The sequence below is a fragment of the Pelmatolapia mariae genome, linkage group LG16_19 (genome assembly GCF_036321145.2).
Source record: "Pelmatolapia mariae isolate MD_Pm_ZW linkage group LG16_19, Pm_UMD_F_2, whole genome shotgun sequence".
In the NCBI taxonomy this organism is placed as follows: domain Eukaryota; kingdom Metazoa; phylum Chordata; class Actinopteri; order Cichliformes; family Cichlidae; genus Pelmatolapia; species Pelmatolapia mariae.
Window position 1 is genome coordinate 44,034,396 of NC_086241.1, and position 20,028 is coordinate 44,054,423.

A 20,028-nucleotide genomic window follows, 5' to 3' on the forward strand; every position below is an offset into this window, starting at 1 on the left:
GAAACTGTGTCCCAACTTGTTTCAAATGTCTAGGAACACATACATCAATCAGGCATAACATTATGAGTACTGACAGGTGAAGTGAATAACACTGATCATCATGGCACCTATAGTGGTTGATGTGTTAGAAGTGGGAAAAACCGGCAAGCCTAGGGTTTTCAGTCTGACGAGGGCCAAATTCCAAAGGCTAGATGATTGCTCCAAAACTGTAGCTCTTGTGGTGTGTTCCTGGTCCGCAGTGGTTAGTATTTATCACAAGTGGTCCAAAGAAGGAACAGTGGTGACCAAGAGTCTTTGATGCATGTGGTCTACGTATAATCTAAGTATTGAGCTACTTAGATTATACACCCCCGCTAGAGTACTAAGATCATCTTCCCAGTCACTTTTGGTAAAGAAGAGATCCCGGCTGAAGACTAGAGGTGATTGAGTGTTTGCCTTGGATCTATGGAGTAACCTCCCCATCACTATGCGCGAGTCTGATTCCATTTAATCCTTCAAATCGCACCTATTTAGCCTCACCTTTTCTACCAGTTAATGATTGTTTGTTAGTTAGTTTAATGCTTATTTCTATCTTCAGTCTATTCTTAACTACTTTTAATCATTTTTTAAATTCCTGACTGTTTTATCCTTTACATATATTGTTCTTTTATGCTTTTATATGCATTTCTTTTACTTTTGTGTTTTTAATGCCATTTAACATGCTAGCATGTTGGTACTTTGCCATAGACTTCATCGTCCCTGTTACTTCATCTTACCCTCTTGTATGTTAAGCACTGTGGTTAAGCACCACTGGTTTTTAAATGTGCTATATAAATAAAGTTTGTTGTTGTTGTTGTTGTTGTTGTAACAGATGAGCTGCTGTAGCAGCTAATACTGCTTCTGATAGAAAGGTGTCAGAATGCACAGTTTGTTGTACATGGGGCTGCATAGCTGCAGACCAGTCAGGATACCTAAACTGACCCTTGTCCACCATCTGGACCACAGAGCAATGGAAGAAGGTGGCCTGGTTACTTTGACACATACAACCTCCCTAAGCACTGGTGCAGACCATGTACATCCTTTAATGGGAACTGTATTCCCTGATGGCTGTGGTCTCTTTCAGCAGGATAATGCGTCCAAAGCAAAGATGGTTGAGGAATGGTTTGAGGGGCACAACAATGAGTTTGAGGTGCTGACTTGGACTCCAAGTTTCCCAGATCTCAGTCAAATTGAGCGTCTGTGGGATGTGCTGAACAAATAGGTCCAATCTGTGGAGGCCCCACCTCACAACTTAGAGGACTTAAAGGATTTGTTGGTAACATCTTGCTGCCAGATACCACAGCACACCTTAAGGAGTCTAGTGGAGTCCATGTCCAATGGGTCACGGGTGTTTTGGCAGCAAAAGGGGGACAAACACAATATTAGGCAGGCAGTCATAATGTTATGCCTGATGGATGCATACTACTCTATTACTCTATCTATCTGTTGTTTGGGTTTGCATGTTCAGGATGGTTACTATGCCTTTCTTTGGATTGTCTGTCATCCACAGAAATGAGGATTAAATTTGGATTTCTGTGTTAAATAATACCAGATACAGTAAATGTCACAATCTGCTGAGTGCTAAACTGCAGGTTTATGTGTATACTGCGTGTGAAAGCCCAGCATGCCTGCACACTATGCCCTACTTTCCTGAAGAGATGGACTCCACCGTCCCACAGCAACAAACTCAAACTGTGGATTGTTTCAGGTGCAGGGCTATTTTCCCCCCCTCTCCCTTTTTTTTCACGGGCATCAGCAAACAAACCGAGATGGAGCTCGCTGTCTGTCATCTGCATGGGGCCAAGCAAGCAGCTGTGAGTTCCCATGACCTAAGTCTGACTCAGAGTGACTGAAGGCTGCAGGGAAGATTGCAAGGGAGGTTACAAAGTGGCGCTAGGAGAGATTAAAGACAAAGCGCATAAGACATGGGGTGAGGTAGAGCGCTCAGGTGCTCGGTGGTGCTTTAAACGTAATTGTGTGGTGTGAAGCTCTTTGGGTGGGTAGCTGAGAAAAGTCGCGGGTGAGACAAAAACACAAGTCAGATATTGCTCTTAGCGCTTGTTAGCACGTGTTTTTAAAATTTGTTTTTATTTTAGGGTGTGTTCATAACATGCCGGTTGGCGCCAAGGCAAAAACAAGTCCAGAATCGAATGCTTCATGGCAAATAGAGTGTGACTAAACGATTAATGACGTACTTGAAAACGGATCAAAAATTCATGTTCAGTTTTGTGGATAAGTTGTTTCTGCTCAACTAGTGCACTAGACGAGTGTCACTGTTTCTTTAGTCTTATGGAGCTCTATTCGAGTAAAGTCTGTCGACTAATTAGAAGGAAGAAACAAAAAAATTGTAGTGAATTGGCATTATATAAGGAGAACTGTTTTTTTATCATTCTAGAAATGAAATGTGACTATATATTTTTTAAAAATTACGCTTTTCCCCCCCTTTTTTCTTCACCCATTACATTTTTTAAGTAATCACCCCAGCACAAGGTAGACATTTTTATCTTTTTACCCTACACATCACGAACTGATTAACATAAAAACTGTTGTGCCTGATGTTAAAATCCTGGGTACATGAAAGGTAAAGCTCCTGTCTTTACCTCCCATCTCTTTACCTCTCATCTTAATTCAATGAATGCGCCTACTTTACCAATCCTAAATCTGAAAGTCGGAGCGATCTCAGGCATGCCTGCCAAATTAGTAACGCAGTCAAATGTGGGAAAGTGGAAATGACATTAAACAAAGAGGCTTCGTAGCCGCAAGGTGTCTACGTAATGTCACAGAACTTCCAGAGAGAGCCAGAGGCATTCACAGGAGCATTTTCTTACAGGCTCTTTTCTACACTCCCTCTGTGAGTGTAGGCATGTGTTACAGCATCACCACAAGGGACAGAAAGCCGCCATAGTTTTCCCAACTTTTATTTTGTAATGCAACTATTACTACAATCATTTGGTCGAGGATGAGCTATTCTACCCTGCGAGATAAAGACTGCAGCAGTAATATAAGCAGTCACAGTGTGAATGGATGAATGAGACATGTTGTATAGAGAATCTATGCGTAACCATCGCCTCTCTGGGCTCAAATATTAGAAAACAAGAAGGATTGTAAAAGAGGTAAGGTTTCAACACCAGCGCAATTTTATTTTTACAATTTATTTTAACAAGACTAAATGTTGAGAAAAGATATTCAGCCATCGGTTTTTCAATGCTGAAGTGTTTGCTAGCACATAATCTTATAATTGCTCAGAGTTGTTCCAGTTCTAATAATCCCCAAACTATGGCATCATTCTGAGGACAATCTGAGCACAAAGTGTCCAGATCATACCAGCTTCTTCTTCTTCGGTTCTTTAGATGACACAGTAGTGATCTATGAGCGTGGTGAGAAGCCATAATTCTACTCTGAGTGAACACAAGTGGACATTATCATAATCAATTTTCCCCTTGTAATCAATTTTAAATGTCACAGCCACTGACTTCCAGACAGATGGGGCTTTCTCCGAACCTCAGAGCACCTTGACATGAGTGTATGTGTGTTTCTGTATAAGAGTGTCTGTCATAGACTAAAGCAGGAGGCTATGTGTGTCACCGAAGGCCAGGAGCTTAAAGATCAAAGTGTCACGTCCCTGCAGTCTGCAGCGAGACAACCTTATCTGTGTGTGTCTGTGTCTGTGCGTGTGTGAGAGAGAGACATGAGGCTTGGGAGGGGAGGAAGGGAGTGTAAGGGTGCGTTGGGAGACACTTGACACCTCCTAACCAATTTACAGGAGTCAGAGGGATTTGAGTTTTCATTAGGAGAGGAGAAACCAGCCCACTCCTCACCGCCTTCACCTGTTCAATGAATAAATTACTGCCTCTCCACAGCAGGAACAGCCGCCAGCGGCACACAACTCTGCTGAGAATAAACTGTACAGTCTGGAGCTGCTCGACACGCTGCAAATTATGTGTATCATACACACTAACAAGCTTTCTTCCATTGAACTGCAGCCACTAGAAAACTTAGAGTTCTCGCTTGGATAATCAGAGTCACCCTGATTTTATTTCTCAGTTCACAGAAGGGAATTATGACTTTTTATAAAACTGATTCAGGGAGTAAACTGAAAAAAATATGCAGTCTACAACAGCGCAGTCTCAATTTGAGTCTTTTGGAGAACCCTCTGAACGCACTCAGCAGTGTGTGTAATATTGTTGGAACAAATTAAACTGCACTCCAAGTCATAAGAGAAGCTATTGTTCAGATGAAGTGGTGCCAGTACTATAAAACTAAGGCCAGAAGATCACTCACTGTTAAGAACTCCTAATACTACTAGAGTAGGTTTGCATTATTCACAGTAATAATCAAATAAGCCGTATTTTTCTCACTGCGTATGTCTGAAACAAGATGTTTTAGCTCCCTTCTCCTTTTTTTAAGCCAACTTTTTTCTGATTGGCAGCTACTTGAAAAAAAAATACTTGAGCAAAAGGTGGGTGTGGCAACAAAACCTCTGATCACCATAATAGGGCGTTCCCCTCTCACTGACATCATAAAGAGCCACGAGTAGAAAAACTATCCAAAACAGAACATTTGGGGCAGGATGAAACCTGTAAGGTGAGGTAAATCCATAAAACTTATACATATGCACATACTGGTTCGTTTGCTGTATTGGTTTCTGTGCTTTATGTCAGGTTCTGAGTGTAATTTCATATAGTTAGAGTATATAGAGTATATTTTAGCTTACATAAATGCAGCATAATTAAAAATGAATGTTACCACCTTGTCTTGTCTCCATCCCCTCACGCCCCTCCCTGAGCCTGGTTCGTCCAGAGGTCTCTTCCTGTTAAAAGGAAGTTTTTCCTTCCCACAGTCACCAATTGCTCGCTCAAAGGGGGCCACCTGATTGATGGGGTTTCTCTGTATTATTACCTGTAAAGTCCCATGAGGTGACTGTTGTAGTGATTTGGCACTAAATAAATAAAATAGAGTAGAACAACTGAACTGAAGGATGCATTTTTATTCAGGAATACCTCAGGGGATTCGTTTGGAGGCAGCAAACTGAACAGCTGAAACTAACAATTACAACTAACGACCATTTTGGCTCCAGTGGGCACCTCTAACAATCATTTAATTTACTTCCACTTAAATTTTGGAAATCCTTATAAAGGATTAGCAAGAAGAAAGAACCCTTCAGAAGAACTCAGCAGCTAAAAACAAATGTCAAAAGCCTCCATGTGGGAACAGTCAAAGAAACTAAAAGCAGAGTGCAGTAATGTAAAAGTAATACCACAAGGATGTTGCATAAAAGATGTGCAACAAAAATTTTTAAAAAACTTCCACACTCACAGGTGGAGTATAATCACGAGGAATGTTCTTTTAACTGAAACTCACAACAGCCAGAATTGTTCACGGCAAAAGGAGTAAAAAAAATCCAGAGACCCAATTAACAACTTTTCTGGAGTTGTGATCTGAGGAAGAAGAAAAAAAATAAAAGCAGCAGCAACACCTGTCACGTCACACCTGTTAGTCTATTGACATGAATAAAACATGTTGCTTCCGGCAGAGAGGGGCTCGGATGGTTAATTTAGCACGTTATTAACAGAACGAGCCCAGCACCCCTCCACCCACTACCACCTCTTCTCTCTAAGGAGGCCTCAATGTGCCAACCCTCCCCGAGGAGGCCTCGTTCAGACAGCAAATCTAATCAAAGCTAATCTAATCAGGTCTTTATACTGGAGCTGCAGAATGGTGAAATGACCCAATTCACTTTTCCCACACCAAACGCGTGAAAAGCTATTTCTGTCGCTCCAGGTCACGCCGCCTCCTCCGGCAACAGAGAGGAATTCTGTGAATTTGCCTTTCATACTGAATCAATAGCACGTATGTCTGAGGGAGAAAAGACCACCTTAAATCCATTAGTTAGTCCTAAGTGATATAACTAAGAAAGAATTGTGACTTTCTCTAATCATACCTCTACAGTAAGGTTATACGATGCTTCTCCAAATTTCCACCGAACGCTGAAAGTCAGAGCATGTACAGAGATAAAAATCTGAGTTTTTATTACCACCTCATCAAACCGTCAGAAGCTGCCGCTGGCTGCACTTACTCAGCCACTGTGTATGTACATCTGTGTATCACAACCACAAGTGGGGGACTGATGTTTTCTCATGTTTTACTGCATTATCTGGGAGTACTAGCACAATCGCTCGTCTCTTAACTTGTGATCTTGGAGGAGCACAATAGGTACCTGTGCATCCGAGTCTGGATGCAGTCTGAAGAGTGAGTATGAGTGAAATTTCAATTGTGCATATTCTCCAAACTTTGCACTGATTTATTGTAAGGAGTGTGCCTGTGATTAGCTCAAATGCTTGGCTGAAGCTACTGATTTGATTTGTAAACACAGTGAAGTGCTGGAAAAGACCAGAGAGAGAGAGCCAAATTCAGACCAACCATGACCGTAAAAGTCCACAGTGGCTCACTGAACAAATCCACTGGGTTCACTTATTTTTTTATTTATTACATCCTACTGATTTCAGAAGTGAGCTGAAGCGATGTTTCACAGTGGAACTGAAATATAAGTGTGTAGGTACTGTGGTGGGTTCCTTGGGTAATGTGCAGTTCTAGATGTGTAAGTGGCAGCAGGCTATTTTCAGAGGAAAGCTAAGCTAACACGTCGAAGACAAACAAGAACAGCTTGAGAAAAGTTGAATTTTATACAAATATTGGAATATCAGATACAGAGAGAAAAGAAACGGCACACATGTATCCATACAGCGTGAAGAAAAGCTGGAAAGATGAGTTTACTTTGCTGATGGACAGAAGATTTGTTAATTATATGATGACTCCTTAATCACATTTAATGATGCCAAATGTTTGTATGCTCTAGCTTCTCCAACATGAGGTCTCGCAGCTTGTTGTTAGGTGACAAATCTGAAACAAAGGCTGAAATCTCAACACAAACGTCCACCATACAGAATCATAATTCATGATGTCCAGTGGCCATGTGCAGCAGTTAATACCCAGTTAAACGATGCTAGTCTGGCGAAAGATATAATGTTCAAAGACTGTTCAGGAAACTGAACTGGAACTGCAGCACGGATAAAAGTCGTCCAAAGACATAGACCAAAAAATCCAGGTGTGCACAAAAACAGCCAGTGATGCAGTCAAGAACAATATTTATTATCGTAACTTTGCTGTCTGCAATATCTCTCAAAACTATGTCAGAACAACTGAACTGATTCTAATGTAAAAACTGCAAATAAACAATACACTATTTCCCCTTAAATCATAGTCACAGCAAACCTCTTGGCTATGAGGGGGAAACTCCCGACTCAGCACAGGCACACACACCTGGGGCTGCGACCCGGCCAGTTAGCCAGCCAATTTCAACTGACCTGATATCCGCATGGTGTTTATGACCCAATTGTGATCAAGCAGCCTGTGGCAAGAACAATAATTTTTTCAGTTCTTTTTACTTTCTTTATCAGCCCTCTAAAGATAAGCTGACATATGATATAAATCCTAGCTTTGTAAGTCTGAGTTATTCCCTTTCTGTTTACACAAGACACGCAACTGGAAAACGGTATCTTACTGTTGAGATACCTGCAACTCGTTTTTTCATGTTCTAACATTTACATACTAAACCACAAACTGATTTAACAAAGAATTCACTGATCTTTTTTCATTTCCTTTAATCTCCACCTGCAGTTTGTAAGTTGGAAATTGCCGAGACTTACAGTAATACCTCTGATACGTACAGTAGGATTAATAATAATGAGGACTAGAAGTGAAAGAAGTGATAATGAGCAGTATGGAGGTGCTACCCTGACTTCATCCTAGAGTCCAAAGACACATTTGCTGAATATATATTTATGAACAGCATATTCAGCACTTCCAGAGGCTCTAAGATCCACTGCTGACAATTTGCCCAACACAGCTGTCCTCCTAGATCTCTGTTTCGCCTTCCCTCCACTTGTCTTGTTAACTCAATATCCGGGGACAATAGCTGAGGTATAAAGTCATTGTTCCTGCTGAAAGGTGCGGTGACAAAGAGGTTAAAGCAGGCCTCATTTCCACAGCTCCACTGGGAAAGTGATATTCACGCCGTGGGAAAACCCTGACCGACTCCTTCAATAGTGGCCCACCTTAGCACAGATGTGACAAATAAACGGTCCACCTGCCCTTTGCTGCAAACACAAGTAATGTTTTTTTAGCATGTGGACAAGGCGGGGGCAGTTAGGTAATGTTAGGTCTGAATGCTGTTTTAAATTAACTTCTTTAATGGTAGATAAACTTTGAGTAGTGTGAGAGCATGCTGGGTCTAGAGTTGTACATTTATGCCAACATAGGATTAATTTTAGTGCAATTAAAAAGAACTAAACTCTCAAAGAGAAGTTTTAAAGTGTTCTAATGGGCATCTATAGTTTCAAGATTTCTCAAGCAAACTACACTGATGATGACAAGCTTGTGGAGCTGCTAAAAGCTACAGGACAAGTGGATGAGTGGAGCTTCAACTCTATCAATAAAAAGTGACAAGAAACAAGAGAAGCAAATAAAAAATACCTCAAAAGTCAAAGAAGGATGAAAAAGAAGGTAGAATAAATAGGGCCCTTAATCCATCATTTCTCTCATTTCTCACTCACATACTGATGCTTGCTCGTGCTTCATTATGTGGCCAACTGGCTAAAACTTTAGCGTAAACTTCTAACGCCCAGCTAAGTCTGATAGAGTACAATAGGAGTAGAAATGTCACATTTCTTTACAACGTCATTTTTAAGTTGCCTTACAATGTAAGACAAAGACGTCACAGGCACTTTTTACAGATTCAATCTGGGACTTTAAGTTAAACACAACACATTTAAATGTCTGTTAATCTTATAAGCATACCAGGTTAATAACATTTGCTTTGTTTGATCAGCTTTAAATGACTAATATCAGACATGACAACCCAAGCAGTAACAAAATCAGAAATAATCTTAAAGAGCTAACTAAGCATCTTATATCAGCCCAACCTTACACTTTGATCCTTTACATGGAAAAAGAGAAAGGTAGATTAAGTTTAGTTGCATTATAGCACTTCAGAGAGTATTTCACGGGTTTCTCCATGAAGGGGAGGTTGGGCAATAGAGATTATTGGCAGAGATTTGGGTCCCACATGAGTTGAGAAACCCTGCTGAACCTTCACCCAATCCCTCTGGAGAGGCCAGTTACAACAGGCTGCACAGTATCCAAGTTTCAGGAGGATACAGAGGACGAAGAGGGACTTGTAGTAAGATGTGTAAAGGCCCATTTCTATGAGTTTCTCTCCAGTTTTATTACTTCAGCCAAATGACGAGTAAGGGTAAGGTCAGGGTTTGTTCATGCTGTATATCTTTGCAGTGGTTTACTTGAACTCTAGTGTGTTTATTCCTTTCGTTCGCTTCATTTTTCCACAAGAAGAATGACAGTCGTGTCAGGAAGTCTAACTCCTACTTCATGTGCTCTTTACTGGAGTAAACTCTAGAAAAGAAGACCTACCAACAAGTGTGTCACTCTAGTGTAAGTATAAACTACAAAATCCGGCAAACAAGTAAAAATCCTTATAAGATGAGGATTAAGATTTGATTATGCTTGTTGAATTGCTGACCTTGTGCATGAAGAATTCCAAAACTTCTCTCCGTGTCACTTTAGTTCATCAGCTGGTTCACAGCGTGAACCTAAATGAGCCAAATACAAAAATAAAATAATACCAATGCAATGATCTTTTCCCAGTCTGTTTTTGGACAAAGAAAAAGCAAACCTCAGGTGAACGCTGAACTCTGAAAACAAAACAAACTAACCAAAGCCAAAAACCTTTTAACTAACAAAATATGTAGTTAGAGGGTGTTCTCCTGGTAGGTACCCTGTGAGAGAAAGAGGGAGATGGATAAAATAAACATGGGATTGATGGGAGATTTTGGGAGGTAAATAAATAGTGGAACAAAGGAAGGTTTGGCCATCACACAAAATCGCTTTCTCTTTTCCATCCCGCCTTATGTCCTCTTCATCCCATCATAATGTCTCTCCCTGTACCCACATCTAACTGCGCTCTATTAGCCCTGTCAGCAAAACTGGAGAGTCGAGTGGGAAATTAAGCTGCTCTGTGTGTATATGCCTCTAACATGTTGTTTTCATCACCCCTGCTCACCTCAGTGTTCATAATCCATATACTACTTCATGTCTGCCTCACCAAAACACACACGTTATGAATTTAACACAGTTAGAGTGCTGGAAAGTCACTTATATGACCGTGCCACCGAGCACCAAATCACAACATCAGTCACCTCAAGGCATCAAGGCACTTTATATTGTCAGCTATACTAATGCAGACAAACCTCAACAATCAAACAACCCCCTTTGAGCAAGCACATGGTGACAGTGGGAAGGAAAAACTGCATTTTAACAGGAAGAAAATCTCTGGCAGAACCAGGCTAAGAGAGGGAGTGGCCATCTGCTGCAACCGGTCAAGGATGAAGGGAGAAAGAAAAGACAGAAGACACTGTAATGCAATAGTATTAAGCTGCTGTGTTATTTATGGTGTGAAATGTCAATTACAAACCATGTACAGCATTCTGTTTAGTTGTATCATGACTAAATTCTATTCACGTTTTGCTTTAGAAAGCAGGAAGCTAAAAAAAATTTGTATTTACTTTAAAAAGTTTGAATTAATGATGTAAACCCATTTATATCACCACAGCCTAATAAGTGCAGGAACACAAATCTGCCCCCGCAGACACACAAGTCACACATAAAATCAAATCCATCCACAGCATGTGCATCAATCAGCTGACCAGGCAGAGCAGCTAACAACACATTTCCATGCCTCTGACCAGAAACAGGTCATCTGACATCAAACCAGCGTGGGAAAGATGAGCAGATCCACTGTGAGTGCAGTTAACATCACGTAACAGAGCCTCACCATGATCACGCTGCAGGCTTTTAGGCTTATTAAACACAAACTAAGAGAAGCAGCAGGCTGGAGACCACAGACTATCATTTCTATTTTGTGAGCGGCTGTGTTTTCTGAAATCTGCATCCATGACTAAAAGCTTGCTTGTTTTCTAAAACTGCTTACTAGCACTCTGGTGGACACAGCCAATAAAGCTGGTTCAAACTGTTGCATGCAAGTAACTAATTATGCAGGATGTTGTTCAAAAGCATTTTAATCCAGGAAATGAGCAACCAGTCGTAACTCTAAATACTTCATCTTTTTTGTAGTTCCTGTGTAGTTTCAAAACACTCTCGCCACCAAAAACCAGTTATTTACATCAGCCTGCGCCAAACTAAACAACTGCATAATCATTACATTCAACATAGATGTACCTCCCATATTCTTTAAAAATTATATACATATGATGATCACTCAGAAATACAATCAAACTTTATTTAAAAAGCAGACACTAGCTTTCTAAATTCCTTCTCAGTCCTGTAAACTGTGTTAACATGAGATGCAAGGAGAATACTTCAGTAAGCTGACACCAGAATTCTGGCTATGTGACCACACTTGCCCACCTGTAACACCAGGTAGTCAGCTTCATGTGCTTTTGCATCATGTGTCTTTTCATTCAGCTTCCCTAACCAGACCAACCCTACACCTCTGTCCCTTTGGGCTTCACATCCTCCTAACCTCTACCCAAACCTAATCAACCATAAAAGTATCAGCAAACAGGAAAGAGCTCCCTGATGGAAGAGACAGAGACTGCGCCAAGGACGCACTCGGCAAATGAGCCAAACGAGCCTACCGCTGGCAGTGACAGCATCGAGGACACAACCGAGGAAGGCAGCAACTCGCTGTCATCCAACATTACACTTTGTGATTGCTCACTGATACTCCTCCGAGAGACGTGATCTTACACGCCGCGTGCTGTAATCATAGCCTGCTTTCCTAATGCAATTCGCTAAAACATTTATCCGAGGAGGAGGGGGAGCAGGAGGTCTCTGAACAACAGCTGTTCCACCTCTGTCCCTTAGCTCCACCAGACTGAGGGAGGGGAGGGGGTATTCTGGCAAAAGATGGGGCAGGCGGGAGGGGGGGAAAAAGCGGGCTATGAAACTGAAGGAGTACTCACCCTAGATCCCTGATTTACTCACAGAGGGGTGAGAGAAGGACAGCAGCTCTAAAAATACCCCCATAAGGAGAGAGGGAGAAGGAGATGGAGGGCCGGGGGAAGGTTTGGGTACGAGTGGAGCGGCAGAGAAGGAATAAGAGAAGAAGTAAATGTTTGTTTTTGCTTCAGTCACTATAAAAAAACAACTAAAAGAAAGCAACATCTTAAAAGACCGCATCCTAAAAATACACCTCCCTTGTGGCAAAACCTCAGAATTTTGAAAGGGCCGTTCTTCCCTTCTACCTCCCTTTGCCCCATCATCACTCCTTCCTTCATTCTATCGACCAATCCCCCCCCCCTCTCTTCTCTAATGAAAGAACATGTCATTGAAGGCCCCAAAAGCCAGAGGGGTTAAAATGAAGGAGAAATGATTGGCAAAGGAAGAGAGGGCAGAACAATGTCCTTTTTTTGCAGCTAATTTATGTCAGGACCAGTGGCCCAGATACAGAGGTCAGCCAATGGAGTCTACTATAGCAGCACCACAGGCTACAGGCCACGGCCTCATACATGTCTTCATCCTTTTGACAACAAATTTTACGCGCATACAACACATATTTGGGATCTTAAACAGAGTTTTCCTCGAAAATAAAACTAATCCCAGGTGAGAAAAGACTATAACTACATTAATATGTCTTAGAAATAGAGTTTTCATCACTTTGCAAAAACTGACTGAAGAAGGCAGGACAGTAGCTCCATGAAATTGAAGCTGCAAAAAGGTTTACCAATATCAATACCAACCCTGGTATTGGTATCGGATCAATACTTTGTTTCTCTCCTCTGAGTTCACTATTGTGTTACCATACCTCAAACATGCACTATAAAGAATGTCTGAACCCTTTTGTGTTGACTGTCATGTCTATTTTATTCATAGCATTTTGCTATAATCATTCAGTTTATTCTCCTCACCGGTTGAGTCATTTCCATCACTTCTAAGTGTCCAACAAGATTTGGGAAACAAGGCCAAAGTTTACACAGTAATCATTCAGGTGTTCCTGATCTGGAGGTTTGAGATGACTGAAGTTGTGGTGCACGTGCTGTAACTGTCTTTAACCAGGAATCTGAATATTTATAACTTTCAAGCTGAAAGAAACAGTTGCTTAGAGTCGTTATGATCTGTGATATCACAAACGGTTACAGGCAATGGCCTCTCTTTTTCTTTTTAGCTGCTTTTCTCTCCTGATATTATTTTAAATGATGTCTGTCTGTGGATTTTACAGTGTTGCCGGGTAGAAAGAAGACACTCAAAGACATCATTTTTGATTCCAGGCATCTTTTCTTTCTTTTTTTCAATTATCTGATAGTTACATTACATGATTAATCAATTACTCCCAAATAATCAACATGATGACACTGTACATATGAAACCAGCTCACTCAACACTGTTAACTTTATGGAGCACTGCTTTAAAAATGTGAAATGCTATTTATTTATAACTATTTGTTTTACAAGCCTTCAACTGCTGCGACTTTGACATCCTCATCAGAAGAAGCTGCTGAATGCTGATACCCTCCTTCTTTATGCTGCTCTCTCTCTCTCTCTCTCTCTCTCTCTCACACACACACACACACACACACACACACACACACACACACACACACAAACACACCTCTATCTGCTGTCTGTCAGATAGCAGAAAACAGCAACCCCACACATGACGAGTGAAACAATGACCCAATAATGGGTAGAGCGTGAACCTGAGAGGCGGCGAGGTAAAGGCATCCCCCAGCCCCGATTGACCGGAGGATGTTCACTTGTTTGAGTAGAAGGTGACACTGATATCCACCGCCTGTGTCACACACAACTTAGTGGTAACCGAATCTGCCTGCAAGGCCCCAACTTACTACTTCCATCTTCCCCTCTGCTGACAGCTGACCATGGGGACTGATGAATGGGAAGGTCTTGCTGCCAACCCAAGCACACAAAGAACCCGATATGTACATTTTGACATGAACAGATGCACGGGGAGTCATCCCCCCCCCCCCCCCACCCCCCTATCATTCCTGAAAGTAATTTCATGTTTTTATTTTTTCTTGCAAAATATTATTTTTGAATTCTGCCAAACACCCACCACATGATCCTAAAAGTTCAAAACTATGCATTAACTTCAATCTTTTAAAAATCAAAAAGATTAGGTATACTGTTGTACACTGACAAACTGCAACAGTAATCTGCTGACAGATGAAACGGATAGCGCTGACCGTTTTGTTACAATGAAATGTTCTGCTGGAAATTCTTGGGTCTTGCTAATTCGTGTGGATGCCACCCACCGAAAAAGCAGCTCCATCCTGTAGGACAGTGCACCCGGCCACACCTCAAAAACTCCTCAGAACAACCAAAGAAAGTTCAAATCAAACACAGTCTACAGATCCCATTTCCCACTGGAATAAGTCCAGTGGCAGAAAACAGCATCCTTTAATTTTTCTAACTGTGCTAAATCATAAAATAGTTAGGAATTGGGAATGTAGATAAATGTTTGCTCAATCATTAAAAGAATTATCACTTTCCCTTCCTTGGCTAATTGATTACTGGACTAATCACCTCCATTAATATCCTGTGATTAATCCCTGCCTTCATGCTCTGATGATCAACTTTAACCTTGATCCTCTTCTCCAGTTTGTCTCACAGTGACTGATGACTCTTGTTTGGACAGCTCACTCAGCTGTTTTGTGGGAACAAAACCTGTAAACTCCACCAAAACATCATTTCAAACAGTAAACCTCCCTGATACAGATCTGTGGGTGTAACAGCAGGTTTTTTTTTAACAAAGCTCTGATTGCCAGCTCTGATCCACTTTCCCACGCTGTGCCTCCAAATAAGGAGCAGGGGCAGGTTTTGATTGGCTCTCCATTCTGTTTGGATTAGATAATAAGTTACCTGCCACTTCTTAATCAGCACTGAAAATCCTTACATAACCCCCCCCCCCCCCCTCCCGCCGCCCGTTCCTTTCATTTAAACACACAAGCCACACAAACACCAGCTTCTTTGGTATCTCATCGAACTGAGACACCACTCCACCACTATGCGTAAAAGTCTTGCGTCCTGCGCTCACCAGGTGGTTTTGGCTTTATCAGAAGCACGCGGACATTTCCTGCAAAGTTCCCAGAGAAGAGCGTGATCTACCCCGTGACTTGACTGAATCACTGATGATGTGAAGATTCCAAAAGTTGCCAAAACTTCGGATAGAATGAGTGGCAAGCAGAGATTCAGACAAGGAGCGACTTGTTGCAGAGAACTGTGCCAAACTGTGGCGCGCTGCACTTTGCGTGAGCCAGGGTTTAGCCTCAAGACGTGACAACATCCAATTTTACATTTATAATTTATTTTTGGCAAATAAAATGACATATTAGTAAACTTGTGTCCACCTGCGCGTCCTAAATGGACATTTCAACGAACATAATTGGGTCAAAGTGTTTTACGCGTTCTTTTAAGAGAAATCGGAATGTTACAGCGAAAAATCAAACCAAAACAAAACAAAAATTTAAAAAGCGCAATTATCACATAAAAGTGGCAAATCTCCATCAAGCAAGGTCCACTTACCGGCCACGCGAACTGGAAGGGAATCTTGATCTTCCCGACGTCGTTGTTCCGGTTCTGTCCCGTTTTCTGTCCGCCTTTTAACTGAAAAGTATTCCCACCGATAACCTGTGTAGTTTCCGTGCCGTAGGTGCACGGTCCATTAGTCGTGACCTCCGTTTGGTATTCCTTTAAGCACACTCTTAAGTAGGTGTCACACTCGTCCTCGCCGCAGTGGCCTTCCGCCGCGCTCTTCTCGTCGTCGCAACAATCGCCGTTGTTTAGCAGACCTTTGGGGTTTTCCACCGAAATCAACTGCAGCTCGAAGTAACCGGTGGCCCGAGACACCTGAGGGGAACAAGGCGGTGTGAAAAAAAAATGCCTAAGATGGTAGCAGCATCTCTCTGTAACAGGTAATTAAAATAATAATAATAGCAATTTAAACCTTACATTTAGTCCGTTTATTATTTCTATCAGTGATTCATGCAGGTATACAAAGTGTTGCATGACCCTCGGTTAAATAACCATCGCCGCCCTTACGAGAAATGTCACTGATTCGGGAAAAGCTCTCCACAAAACTGCACGCGGACATTCCAGGTGAAAACAAGCGGATGTGGGGAGAAAACACGACCTGGGCTCATGTGTTTGCAGCGCACAGTCACTCTGCACAGACGCTACTGTACATTTTTGGCACGGTTCAGCTTCGGGACCTAGCACTCCCAGTTTAGCTCACTCTGCAGATCAGTCTGCAGTCCTGCTTTACAAACACATCCACCTTGAAAACCCATCCAGTCTGAGTTAAAAGTCAAAATCACCTAAAGTGAAAAGACAAGCAAACCATTAAAAGATTTAGAGGCGCTTGCTGCTGATAACAGCAGTAGAGGGATTCTCTGTGCAGGTGAGGGTGCACTGCTAACATGTGAAGACACTTAACGATCTTTTTTTTTTCTTAGAGTAACCTAACTTTCAAGAGCGGGCGCGCATTAACGCACTCGGTGCGGATAGCAGTCATTCAGCGCCTGGATGAGAACAAATTTGCGGATGTCTGCTGTTACACGCGCAATTATGACACAGCAGAGAATTTTGACAAATCTAATTTGTCTCCCGAAATTCCAGAACACGTGATTCAGGAGGCAATTCAATTAAGAATGGAATTTATTCTGAGCCCCCCACAAGAAACCCCCCCAAAACAAGCAAACATACACAAAAAAACCCAACAACAGCATTAATAATAATAATCAGAACTTCAGAGCAACAAAATCATCATTTGCCTCGGAGCTGAAAGACATAAAGTTCTCACCTCGGCCCGCAGCGTCAGGAGAAGACACACTAAGAGGAAGAAGCGCTGCAGTTTCCCCAGATTAGTCCACATGTCTTCGGCTGCTCGGTGTTGGTTACCATTAGGGAAAAGCGAAAATATGGATGTCTCAATGAGTCAAAAAATAATAATGAATGAGGCAAAAAAGCAGAATCCTCTTCCTCCTTCTATCCAATACATGCACGGCTGCTGCTCCTCCCCGGGATGCCCGCGGCTCTGGAGGAGGAAAAGCGCACTGGTGCTGCTGCTGTTTGGTCCACGGACTCACAACAAGACGCACAAACTCCAATTCCCTCCGCCGCTCGACGCACTGAGCAGCAGGGACTAGAAGCAGCGTGCGTCTCTCTGCCCAAAGCCGGAGCTCTCTTTGACGGCCAGCCCAGCGGACCAATCGCAGCCTCCTTAGCGTGGAACGTCGGAGTAGAGAGCCAATGAAGAGAGGGGCGGGAAAAAGGGAGGACAGCTGATAGATTTATTATTGACGTTTTCTCACACTTTACCTCGAATTGGGCATTTTTAAGGCTCTTAGCAAAAAATCAAATCAAATCAAACAAAATTCAGTTTAGTTAACAAAACAAAAGTTTCTCTGTATGTTTCTCTATATGAAATTGTCACGATAAAAATGTGACAGAAAAAATGTACAGAGAAACTTTTGCTTTTATTCCTATAATTCACATGCTGTAAACGATAGTCATAAATAATCACTGAGGCATGCAGAGCGCAGTTCATGCTGTTTGCGCCACGAGCTGCTCCTCACTGACTTGCACCCTGAGGAAACAGGGCTGTTAGCGCCCTCTACTGACTCCCGAGACTGATGCACTGTAAATTTACGTTGTTACACCTTTGTTGTCTTATATTTTCTGACGTGCTGCATGAGTGCCTACACTAAATGACTCCTGCGCTGGAGTCAATGCATGTCAGGCTAAAAGCAACTCCTTAAGCAGCATAAAGAGTTTAATGTGTAAGATGAAAGAGCATCCCACCTACTGTTTGTGTCATTTTCTGCATCCACAGTTTCACACTGTCCCATCTCATATTTTTTTAAACTAATTCTACAGAAATGTCTTTATTGTTATCTTGGTGCTGCACATCTCCATTATCTGTGCACACTGTATGCTGAGAATATTAAAACCGACAATTTTTTGCACCTCATCGGTCCCTACTGTTTACCTGCTAGGGAACTTTTCTTCTTTGTTCCATTTGGGGTTTCTTTTATGCTTCTGGACCTGCCACTATATATATATATATATATATATATATATATATATATATATATATATATATATATATATATGTATAGAGAGAGAGAGAGAGAGAGAGAGATAGAGATAGATTTAAATGGTTTAAAGTTCTAGAGATGAATCCATGCAAGAATGGCTTGAAAACCCCAATCACCAGACGACCTCCTAAGAGCAAGCACTTGGTGACAGTGGGAAGGAAAAACTCCCTTTTAACAGGAAGAAACCTCCAGCAGATCCAGGCTCAGGGAGGGGCAGCCATCTGCTGTAACCAAAACACAAACAAACAACCACAAACAATAAAAGATAGATTGATGACATGCATTAAAAACACAAATAGAAACAGAAAACACAAAGATTCCGGTTTATATAAAGGGAGTAAATGCCTGGTAACCACAGTCTACAACAGCAACAGGCCTGAGAATTTACACATCAGGCTGAGCTCTTTCATACACCTGAAAGGGTGGAGAATCACTGGGGCCATACACACATGACTGGATTGCTGATGATGTAATATATTTGGAAATCGTACCATGTTGCTAAATCAAAATGATGGCACTTTCTCTGGAACTGACAGAAATTTCGAAATTTGGAAAAACCATAAAAGACACCTGCAAGCCTCTCAGCACAATGGTGCTATGTACAGCCAGAGCCTGGAGCCTCTTCTTAAATCTACTTATTTTGATAGCGTGGACTAATGGGGGAATATACCTCCATGCTTTCACACAATATCACAGTCCCAAACAATGTCTTCTGTCTGCCAGACAAGAAGAACACATAAAGTGAAATGAAATGTATTATGATGAAAGATGAGGGTGGTGAATGGACCCGTAAAGCCCTCAGTGTTCAACAAGACAAGTGTTACCTCATTTTGTACCAACAACCAAACAACATAAAGGAATATTTCAGTAGTAATTACTATGAATTTATCTCAAAACCTTTAGACTTTAGACAAAAATAAAATGTTTATCTTTATGGAAAACATTATCTGTCCCTGAGACTTATATTTATTGCTGCTTCTCAGCTGTCTAAACCTTCAATAGACATCCATCCATCTTCTTGCCTCCAAATGCAGATTTTTTTTTCTTTTGTCAGTAATTCTAAGCAAAAGCAGCTCATATATGTAGTTTTAGAAATGGTTTTATAGGACATTTCAGAAAATAGGACCAAACAACCATTGGGGATATTGTCAAGTTAGTGGATTTGTTGTTTGCTGACAATTTGTTAGATATAGCTATATTTCCATCTGCACCTAGTGGTCCAAAGAATGGCCAGTATTACCATTGCTTCTGTAAACTAAGGCAAGTTCTTTTTTTTGTTTTTTTTAAAGTAATTATTTAAATTGGTTTAGAGGAATTGTTCATTATTGATTTTCTTCTTACCCCATGAATTGTTCTTTTCTGAGAAATATAAGGTCAATTTTGGCATGTCAGGTGATTTCCTGTCTGGAAGGCTTCATTTAACAATTTCAGGTCTTTGGGCATGTGCAAAAACCTTGTTAATCTGTTACTTCCAGCATGCAGAGAAGATTTCCTGCTGCTTCCATAATTGACCCAGTGGGTTTCATTCGGACAAACAGTGTGAATCTGCATTGTCTCAGACAGAAGTCTGCGGCAGAGTGTAATAAGACAGCTGTTTCTCCTTACACAGATCTTCCTGCTTCAGACTGAGCTCATGCAGATAGTAAATCAGTCCTGAAGGCTGGTCAGTCAGTTGCAGGATAGAGTCCAACAGGTGGCCACTGACACTCTGCAGCAGATGTTTCCTCCCAGGGAGGCAGGTGCAAGCACACACACACACACACACACACACACACACACACACACACACACACACACACACACAC

The 20,028-nt window shown here is 41.6% G+C and overlaps 1 protein-coding gene across 2 annotated transcripts in view; it reads right to left on the minus strand.

The window, feature by feature from the left end:
* LOC134645149 (protein jagged-2-like) overlaps window positions 1-17,240 on the minus strand; it is a 50,178-nt gene extending 32,938 nt beyond the window's left edge. For both annotated transcript variants that reach the window (XM_063498472.1, XM_063498471.1), the window contains exons 1-2: window positions 16,927-17,240; window positions 15,651-15,974 (exon numbers count right to left, since the gene is read on the minus strand). In XM_063498472.1, coding sequence (XP_063354542.1) covers window positions 15,651-15,974; window positions 16,927-16,998 — 396 coding nt within the window. In that variant the 5' untranslated portion in view covers window positions 16,999-17,240. The remainder of the gene's footprint in view (window positions 1-15,650; window positions 15,975-16,926) is intronic.
* Window positions 17,241-20,028: the final 2,788 nt, after the last annotated feature.